The 10,630-nt window shown below is 53.6% G+C and overlaps 1 protein-coding gene across 1 annotated transcript; it reads right to left on the bottom strand.

The window, feature by feature from the left end:
• Positions 1–5,178: 5,178 nt before the first annotated feature.
• On the bottom strand, positions 5,179–5,769 carry LOC142076570 (olfactory receptor 14C36-like). Its single transcript, XM_075138863.1, has one exon. The coding sequence runs from the start codon at positions 5,767–5,769 to the stop codon at positions 5,179–5,181; it is 591 nt and encodes a 196-aa protein (XP_074994964.1).
• Positions 5,770–10,630: the final 4,861 nt, after the last annotated feature.

Raw genomic sequence — 10,630 nt, 5'->3', positions numbered from 1 at the left:
AAGGCTGAGGTACTCAATGACTTTTTTGCCTCAGCCTTCACCAGCAAGTGCTCAAGCCTCAGTGCCCAGGCCGCAGAAGGCAAAGGCAGGGACTGAGAGAATGAAGAGCCACCCACTGTAGGAGAAGATCAGGTTTGAGACCGTCTAAGGAACTTGAAGGTGCACAAGTCCATGGGACCTGATGAGATCCATCCATGGGTCCTGAAGGAACTGACAGATGACATTGCTAATCCACGATCCATGACAGTTGAGAAGCCGTGGCAGTCCGGTGAAGTTCCCGCTGACTGGAAAAGGGGAAACATAACCCCAATTTTTGAAATGGGAAAAAAGGAAGACCCGGGGGACTACAGGCCAGTCAGTCTCACCTCTGTGCCTGGGAAGATCATGGAACAGATCCTCCTGGAAGCTATGCTAAAGCACATGGAAGACAGGGAGGTGAGTCGAGACAGCCAGCATGGCTTCACCCAGGGCGAGTCCTTCCTGACCAACCTAGTGGCCTTCTATGATGGAGTGACTACATCAGCGGACATGGAAAGGGCTACAGCTGTCGTCTATCTGGACCTCTGTAAGGCCTTTGACACGGTCCCCTACAACACCGTTCTCTCTAATTTGGAGAGGTATGGCTTCGATGGGTAGACAGTCCAGTGGGTGAGGAATTGGTTGGATGTTTGCATCCAGAGGGTAGTGGCTAATGGCTCAATGTCCAGATGGAGATCGGTGACCAGTGGTGTCCCACAGGGGTCTATATTGGGACCGTTACTGTTTAATATCTTCATCAATGACACAGACAGTGGGATCGAGTGCACCATCAGCAAGTTTGCAGATGACAGAAAAGCGAGTGGTACGGTTGACACACCTGAGGGATGGGATGCCATCCAGAGGGACCTGGACAAGCTGGAGAAGTGGGCCTGTGTGAACCTCATGAGGTTCAACAAGGCCAAGTGCAAGGTCCTGCACCTGGGATGGGTCAACCCCCGGTCTCAATACAGGCTGGGGGATGAAGGGATTGAGAGCAGCCCTGCTGAGAAGGACTTGGGGGTCCTGTTGGACAAAAAGCTGGACATGAGCCAGCAATGTGCACTAGCAGCCCAGAAGGCCAACCGTATCCTGGGCTGCATCAAAAGCAGCGTGGCCAGCAGGTCAAGGGAGGGGATTCTGCCCCTCCATTCTGCTCTGGTGAGACCCCACCTGGAGCACTGTGTCCAGCTCTGGAGCCCTCAGCACAGGAAAGACATGGAGCTGTTGGAGCGGGTCCGGAGGAGGGCCACAAAAATGGTCAGGGGGATGGAATGCTTCTGCTGTGAAGAAAGGCTGAGAGAGTTGGGGTTGTTCAGCCTGGAGAAGAGGCGGCTTTGGGGAGCCCTGATTGCAGCCTTTCAGTACTTGAAGGGGACTTGTAAGAATGATGGGGAGAGACTTTTTAGCAGGGCCTGTTGCGACAGGACAAGGGGGAATTGTTTTAAAGTAAAAGAGGGCAGATTCAGATTAGATAGAAGGGAGAAGTTTTTTACGATGAGGGTGGTGAAACACTGGCACAGGTTTCCCAGAGGAGTGGTAGATGCCCCATCCCTGGGAACGTTCAAGGTCAGGTTGGACAGGGCTCTGAGCAACCTGATCTAGCTGAAGATGTCCCTACGTGTCCCTGTCCATGGCAGGCGGGTTGGACTAGTCGACCTTTAAAGGTCCCTTCCAAACCAAACTGTTCTATCATTCTATGATACTGATCCCATTGCAGATATTGATATCATTACACATACTGATGCAGATGATTGTGGTTTAACCTGGCAGGCAGCCAAACACCACACAGCTGCTCGCTCAATGCCCCCCACCACAGTGGGATGGGGGAGAGAATCGGGAAAAATAAAAGTAAAATTTGTGGATTGAGATAAAGACAGCTTAATAGTACAGAAAAGAAAGGGAAAATAATAATAATAATGGTGATAGAATATACATATATTTACAGTCTTTTCTTTGGACAGCTGGAAAGTCGTTGCTAATGCAATCAATTCTGCTGCTTGGGCACTCAGCTTCAGACTGAGTGCTGAAGCCTCTGCTACTTCATTTTCAGGAGTTTCTGAATAACCTCTAACCCAGTTACTGTTCAGATAATATGAGGACCTGTCCACACATAGCTCAAGATCAGGATCTGGAAATGGTACGTCTGTTAAGCATTTTCAAGTCTTTCTGGCTTCACAGGCTGTTACCACACAATCAGGATGTGGATTTTCTTCCCCAGGAGGAGAGAGCAGAGTAGCAGGGTTCAGCGTGTTACATCACTTCATTGTTATGTTTTCCACCATTAAGAGAATCAGCTCATAATGATGTACCCAGTGCCTGGGTAAGGTGCTGTGACAGCAGCATTTCAATTTCATGTGGCCTTTGTACCACTAGAGGGGATCCAGCACCACATTGTCACTCTGTTCAACCAGGAGTGCTGCGGCAGCTGTCCTAGGGACACAAGCAAAGGGTCCTTGAGCTACCAGACTGGTCTGGTTTTGGCTGGGATAGTTACATTTCTTCGTGTACAAACATGAAGTCTGTCAATCCCAGAGCAGGTGCAGTCGTTAATGCGTGCTTCAAAAGCTCAGAAGCCTTTCCCTTGTCTGTTGTCCAGTGAAGGGGTTCTCCAGCATCTCGAGCAGGAGTCTGTGTCAGTGGTTTTGCCATTTCCCCAGAAGCAGCTTGTGGCAGGGGGGGCATCAGGACCGCTGCGTCCTTACTTTTTGCACCCTTACAGTGGCGAGTGCCAACCATCACGTACGCACTTTAGGTCACTAATTATGGTCATGTATACACCTCGGGTGAGGAGTAAGAAAGTTAAGGCTCTCAGCCACTCAGAGTTGACCACAGGTCAGATTCAACTAGGGTATAAATGGAGCCCCACCAGAAGGCAAGTTGAGTTGGTCCTCCTCGGAGCAGCAGGTCTGCAGTCAGGGACTCTGTTAGGTCGTGCAGAGAGAAAATTAGAAAGGCAAAAGCCCCGCTAGAACACAATCTGGCCACTGTCATGAGAGACAACAAAAAGTGCTTTTAGAAGTATATTAATGACAAAAAAAAGAGCCAAGGAGAATCTCCATCCTTTATTGGATGTGGAGGTGAACAGTGCCACCGAGGACGAGGAGGAGGCTGAGGTACTCAATGCCTTCTTTGCCTCAGTCTCTAATAGTCAGAGCAGTTATCGTCAGGGTATTCAGATCCCTGAGCTGGAAGTAAGGGACCGTGAGCAGAATAAACCCCCCATAATCCAAGAGAAAGCAGTTAACGACCTGCTCTGCTGCCTGGATGCTCACAAGTCTATGGGGCTGGATGGGATCCACCTGAGGGTACTGAGGGAGCTGGCAGAGGAGCTTGCCAAGCCACTCTCCATCATTTACCAGCAGTCCTGGTTAACAGGGGAGGTCCCAGATGACTGGAGGCTTGCCAACGTGATGCCCATCTACAAGAAGGGCCGGAAGGAGGATCTGGGGAACTACAAGGCTGGTCAGCCTGACCTTGGTGCCGGGGAAGATTATGGAGCGGTTCATCTTGAGGGTGCTCACGAGACATGTGTGGGACAACCAGGGGATCGGGCCCAGCCAGCACGGGTTCATGAAAGGCAGGTCGTGCTTGACCAACCTGATCTCCTTCTATGAAAAGGTGACCCGCCTACTGGATGAGGGAAAGGCTGTGGATGTGGTCTACCTGGACTTCAGTAAAGCCTTTGACACTGTCTCCCACAGCATTCTCCTAGAGAAGCTGGCGGCTCACGGCCTAGACAGGTGCACTTTTCACTGGGTAAAAAACTGGCTGGACGGCCGGGCCCAGAGAGTTGTGGTCAACGGAGTTAAATCCAGTTGGTGGCCGGTCACGAGCGGTGTTCCCCAGGGCTCAGTACTGGGGCCGGTCTTGTTCAATATCTTTATCAACGATATGGACGAGGTGATTGAGTGCTCCCTCAGTAAGTTTGCAGACAACACCAAGTTGCACAGGAGTGTTGATCTGCTCGAGGGTAGGAAGGCTCTGCAGAGGGACCTGGATCGATGGGCTGAGGCCAACTGTATGAGGTTTAACAATGCTAAGTGCCGGGTCCTGCACTTGGGCCACAACAACCCCAGGCAACGCTACAGGCTTGGGGAAGAGTGGCTGGAAAGCTGCCCGGAGGAAAAGGACCTGGGGGTGCCGAACCTCAACTACTGTGTTCAGTTTTGGGCACCTCGCTACAAGAAGGACATTGAGGTGCTTGAGCGTGTCCAGAGAAGGGCAACAAAGCTGGTGAAGGGTCTGGAGCACAAGTCTGATGAGGAGCGGCTGACGGAACAGGAGTTGTTGTGCATGGAGAAGAGGAGGCTCAGGGGGGACCTTATCGCTCTCTACAAGTACCTGAAAGGAGGTTGTAGCGAGGTGGGTGTTGGTCTCTCCTGCCAAATCACTAGTGATAGGACGATAGGAAATGTCCTCAAGTTGTGCCAGGGGAGGTTTCGATTGGATATTAGGAAAAATTTCTTTACTGAAAGAGTGGTCAGGCCTTGGAACAGGCTGCCCAGGGAAGTGGTTGAGTCACCATCCCTGGAAGTATTTAAAAGATGTCTACATGAGGCTCTTAGGGACATGGTGTAGTGGGCATGGTGGTGTTGAGGTGACGGTTGGACTCAATGATCTTAGAGGTCTTTTCCAACTTTAATGATTTTATGATTCTATGATTCAAAGGTCGGGCATCTTTGACCAGCCCTGCCATATGTGAGAGAGCCTCAAGCAGATGCCTTTTGACCGTCCAGGATCTCCATGGCATTGGGCACCAGTAAAGTGAGGACTCACTCCAGCCCTCATTCCCTCACACATCAAGCCATGCCCTTGTCCCCCTAAGCCAATGCAGCACCCAAGCCCAACAGCAGGGCCTTTTCGCCTGCAATTCCCTGAGCGTATTCTGCACTCCTCTGTGGAAAGAAGAGCCCAAGCTTCACACGCTGCACGCAGGCAGTCCCCTTTATTTACAGACATGCCACAAAGGAGGCCAGCATTAGCGCAGTGATAGACTCATGGAGAGAAGGCCTTTGGGCCAGACAGACTGGCTTCAGCCTCTTGAGAAGGAGGGTGAAAGCAAACATTTCTGAGCAAACACGATTATAACCAGTACAATGCCCAAAGGACACAAGTTGCCTGAGATCACTTGGAGAAACCTTGTGAAGAGAGATGGGCAGCTTATTGCTGCTGAAATACTACTTCTCGAATCAGGTTCTTGAGGGCATTCTTGAGTTCCTGGTTCCTCATGCTGTAGATGAGGGCGTTCACTGCTGGAGGTACCAACGAGTACAGAACTGTCACCACCAGATCCAAGGATGGGGAGGAGATGGAGGGGGGCTTCAGGTAGGCAAATATGACAGTGCTGACAAACAGGGAGACCACGGCCAGGTGAGGGATGCATGTGGAAAAGGCTTTGTGCCGTCCCTGCTCAGAGGGGATCCTCAGCACGGCCCTGAAGATCTGCACATAGGACACCACAATGAAAATAAAAACCCCAAATCCTAGTGAAAGGGTAACCACAATAAGCCCAACTTCCCTGAGGTAGGTGTGTGAGCAGGAGAGCTTGAGGATCTGGGGGATTTCACAGAAGAACTGGTCCACAGCATTGCCCTTGCAGAGGGGTAGTGAAAATGTATTGGCAGTGTGCAGCAGAGCAGTGAGAAACCCACTGCCCCAGGCAGCTGCTGCCATGTGGACACAAGCTCTGCTGCCCAGGAGGGTCCCGTAGTGCAGGGGTTGGCAGATGGCAACGTAGCGGTCATAGGCCATGATGGTGAGAATATAGTACTCTGCTACAACTAAAAAGAGAAACCAAAAGACTTGAGTAGTACATCCCAAGTAGGAGATGGCCCTGGTGTCCCAGAGGGAATTGGCCATGGATTTGGGAACAGTGGTGGAGATGGAGCCCAGGTCGAGGAGGGAGAGGTTGAGGAGGAAGAAGTACATGGGGGTGTGGAGGCGGTGGTCGCAGGCTATGGCGGTGATGATGAGGCCGTTGCCCAGCAGGGCAGCCAGGTAGATGCCCAGGAAGAGCCAGAAGTGCAAGAGCTGCAGCTCCCGCGTGTCTGCGAAGGCCAGGAGGAGGAAGTGGGTGATGGAGCTGGTGTTGGACATCTGCTGCCTCCGGGCATGGGGGACTGTCCAAGATGGAAAAGACAGTGACAAGTTAGGAGAGACTTCTCTGAGCAAAATCAAAGCCATTTCTCATAGGACCCCCCCCCAAAGTGTCTCTCTCCATTCAGGAAGACCTTTGGCAGGTCCCTTGCACGAGCTCTGGTTGGTGCTGGCTGAGGGTGCCCCAGGGAGCTGGAGGCTCTGCTCTGGGCTCTGGAGGAGTCAGTCCTGCCCCACAGCAATAGGTAAACAGGAACACGGGGTGATCTCAGATTAAGCCACTCGTGATATCAAAGAGCTTTTCATTGTTGTCGCTTCCAATTCACCTGCCTGCAGAGCAGAGCTGTGGGGTTTTGGTTTGTGCCTTCTGGTCTGGTTGCCCCACCACAGCTGAGCAGTGTTTCTAATGCAGAAATCCTGGGCATTTCTGCTGCACTGCAAGTGAAATTGTGTGGGTCCTGAGAGGCAAAGGGACTGTCCCTCAGTGCAGAGTGAGGACAGCCGCTCTGTCCATCAGCCCTGATCTCAGCTGCCCTGTGCTGGCAGCTCTTTCAGCTGGAGGACTCTGGCACTCGCGTGTTCCCCCCAAAAGAAACCGGACACTGCTGGGAGCAGAGGAATCCACGTTCTGAGTGCACATCTCCAAAGCCCTCACCCCATCGTACCTGAGGAGGATCTCAGCTCTCCCCTCCCATCCACGGACACAGAGGGCTCCTTACAGCTGCCCACATACAGCCACCCAGCAGCATTTCAATGGCCTTAGCACCGAGGTGTCTTCTCCAAGGGGCTCTTGCATGACATAGAGATGCCCCGGGAGAGCTTTGCCCTACTGGCGGGCAGCCTGCAGCCCAGCAGGACCTCCCAAGGAAAGACTCAACTGTCCTAAATCTCCTGTGTCCTGGAAGGAGGGTGAGATGTGTGCCAGCCGCACACCCTGCAGTACCCAGAGCCCCAAAGGTTAACAGGGTGCGAGTTGGATGCTTTTCCTCCACGGACAGACGGGCATGACAGTAGACACAGCGTTGGTGTCTGAGCTGCACTTGAATCCTCACCCCCCCACAGCAGTGAGTGTCACCGTAAGAACAAGGGCGTCAGGGAGAAGAGGAGAACGTGCCAAAGTTCCCCTGCCAAGGGCGGCAGGAGAGGGAGACGCAGTCAGAGCCTTGAGTTTTTCTCCTCTTTGGTGGTCAGGCTGCCGGGAAGGCAACTCATGGCCAAGTGTCCATGACATGAAGGGCAGAGGCTCTGCTGTGTGAGTGAGGAGAGCAGGGGGTTGCTCCAGGGAAAGCATCTGCACTGCAGGGGATGGCAGGGAGGTGCCTGAACCCCTCCTGCCATGGCCTTTCTGGGAGCAGTTCTCTCTTCCTCGCTGCCCTTGGCTCTGCTGCCTGGAGCTCTTCTGGGCCAGGACCTGTTTCTCTGCCCTCACGGCTCCTCCCTCTTCATGCTCACAGAGCCCATCCGCCCTGCTGCGTGCTCAGCTCTGCCCTGCAGACACCTCCTGGCAGCAGGGCACTGCCCAGGGACATCTCGGTGTGTGCAGGGGCTAAGGAGCAGCTCAGGCAAGTCCTAACGAGAACTGGGGTCTCATTGCCTACTCCAGAGCAGAGCAATCAATTCCCATCTCCCACTGCCCACCCAGCCAACCCAGGGGAGAAAACTCAAAGCACACACTTCTTCCCTTTCAGGTAATCCCCTACCTCGACACCCATCTTTAACATGACCCTCTGCAAATGTCCTCTGGGTGATGGAGAAGCCTGAGCAGCCCTGACCCACGCTGCACCCTCTGGACAGCAGAAGGACCCTGCCCTGCCGGGGCTCACTCCTTCCACCCACAGCTTCTCCCCACAGCGTCGTGGGGAGCTCCCTGGGCAGGCTGAGTGCTGACCCTGGCAGGCAGCAGAGTCCCTGCCCTGGTGCTCAGCCCCCTGGGGCGCAGGGACCCTGCTCGGAAGGACAGCCCTGGCCACCCCTGCCTGCACACACGCCTTCACCCCCTGGAGCAGTGCCTGGGAGAAGGCAGCCGTCATGCCGTGTCCTTCTGACGGTGCAGCAGGGAAGCCCTGCTCTGCAGCACGTCCTCCTCCTCTACAGCAGGGAAGCTGTGAGAGTCCTCCTGAAAGATCATAGTTGCTGTGGCATGTACCAGCTTTTGGATATCCCTCCAGGAACAGCAGCTACATTGTCCTGCACCCAGGCACTTACCATGTAGAGGGCTGTGAAGATCTCTCCGCGCAGTGAGCTCTCAGCATCCTCCCACTCCAGACTGCCTTTACGCTCTCTCTGCCTCGCTCCCTCCCCTCGGTGCCTGCAGGCAGTGCCCTCAGCCCTGCTGCGCTTTGCAGAGGAGCTGCTCCTGGGCAGAGCTGTCTCTCTGCAGCACTGCCCACTTGCCAGGAGCTCCCTCCTTCCAGGAGCCCGGCCCAGCTCAGCAGCAGAGACCAGCCCAAGGCAGCACTTGCTCTGCCCCTCGGGGCTCCCTCGAGGGGTCCCTGGGGCTCCAGGGGAACCTGCTGGGAAACAGCCTGAAGTCATCCCTGATCTTCCCTCCCTCAGCTGCGCAGAGACACTTCCTTCTCCTCTCAGGAAAAGACTTGGCCATGAGAATCCCCTTTCTTTGTCCCAGCATTAGACAGGACTCCCAGGAAGGTGACAAGCAAAGACCTAATTTCTCCAAGCTGGGGGATATCCTCACGTGAATGAAATAGGCATTTCAGTGTGGCTTTGTAGTCCTAGGGCTCGAAAGACATTCAGCTCTCTGTTGTCCACGCCATGTCTCTGCTCTGAAGCAAAGCCTTTGCACACAGGGGGTCTTGGGCGCTTGGGACCAGGTTTCCTTAGGGCAGGGACGAGCTTGCCTGCTTCCACAGCTGCAGGGCTCCAGCCCAAACGTGCAGCAATGGCCTCCGCCAGGGCCACAGGCAGGAAGAGCTGGAGCTGCTCCTGAGGAGACAGAGCTGTGACATGGTTGCAGAGCTCAGGACAGCTGCTCTTCAAGGACAGCATCCTCCAAGCTCAGCAAGGCTCCAGATCGAAACTCCCTCTGAACTTGAAAGGCCATTGAAGGGCACCAGAAGGAGCGTTCACTGCTTCAGGCACAGTTAAAGAAGAAACAAAGATGCTGTGTGGCCACTGCTGAATGTGGTGAGAGCAGGAGGAGATAGATCTGAGGTTCTCTGTGTCCTCTTTGCCTCAGTCTTCCCCAGCAAGGTCTGCCAGGCTTCTGGGACTCAGGGCAGGACTCTGGAGGAGATCAAGCAGCGGTGCATGGGGATCAAGTCAGGGATCACTTGAGCCAACGCAATCCTTACCAGTCGAGGGGACAGGAGGGGCGGCATCCCAGGGAGCTGAGAGAGCAGCCCAAGGTCACAGTGAAGCCACTCTCCATCATCTTTCAAAGGTGGTGGTGTCTGTGGGGATTCCCTGATGACTCGCAGCACCCAAACCTTCCACGCACCTTTCAAAACTGCCCCAAGGATGTGCAGAGGAGCGGAAAGCTGTGCCCCAGATCATGTTCCCTCAGGTCCCATTTCTGGGGGTCTGAAAGAGAAGGTGACTGGATTTACTGGATTTAGCTTGTCTCTCGCCATCCTCTTTGCTTTCTGTGATGAAAGGAGAGGACTGCAGGACACAGGGAGACCAGTGGTTGTCTTTTAACCTGGAAGTCAGTGAAGGTTTCAACATGCCTGGAGGTATCGAGCTAGTAGGGTCCTGCAGGGGTCTGTCCTTCCACCTGCCCTCTTTTACCTTTTTTTAATGCCCAGGAGGAGATGAGCGGGGGCTCTGTGGCTGGGTAGCAGCTCTGTGGGAAAGGCTCTGCTGGTCCTTGGATTTCATCAGGAGCCATCACCAAAGAAGGCCAACAGCATCCTTTGTTTCTCTCTTCATTCCTTGAAATTACAAGTGCTTCTCTTTTATTATCCTAATACCCTCCAAAACGAACAGCCTACCCTCTTAAACCTTTCCCCATTGGCTGTGCATTTCTTGTTTTGCTCCTGCTTTTGCTCCTGCGGTTGGTGATTCCCCAGCCTTTGGTGGGAGCCTGGACCGGAGACCCCCAGTAGTCCCTTTTCCCACCATCTGTTCCATGCCCTTGTGCCTTGCAGTGTCCCCAGGTTGTGGAGGATCACAAAATCAAATTAAGCAGGTGATAGATTCAAAAATAAACTTGATTTAAATAAAAATAGTTTAGCAGATAACTAACTCGAAATGAGGCTCATCAAAATCATTCAGCCTATAAGATGAGGGCTCTCAACCTCGAGGAGTTTCTTGGGCATCGTCCCGACCCAAGGGGAGAGTCCCCGACTGCAGACCTGCTGCTCTGAGGAGGACCCACTCAACTTGCCCTCCGGTGGGGCTCCATTTATACCCCAGTTGAATCTGACCTGTGGTCAACTCTGAGTGGCTGAGGGCCTTAACTTTCTTACTCCTCGCCCGAGGTGTATACGTGACCTAAAGTGTGTACGTAATGGCCAGCACTTGCCACCTTATAGGCGCAAAATTAAGGGCGCAAAAA

Source organism: Calonectris borealis, unplaced genomic scaffold (genome assembly GCF_964195595.1).
Source record: "Calonectris borealis unplaced genomic scaffold, bCalBor7.hap1.2 HAP1_SCAFFOLD_66, whole genome shotgun sequence".
Classification (NCBI taxonomy): domain Eukaryota; kingdom Metazoa; phylum Chordata; class Aves; order Procellariiformes; family Procellariidae; genus Calonectris; species Calonectris borealis.
The sequence above is the reverse complement of the archived record's forward strand: the minus strand, read 5'-3'. Positions and strand labels throughout refer to the sequence as shown.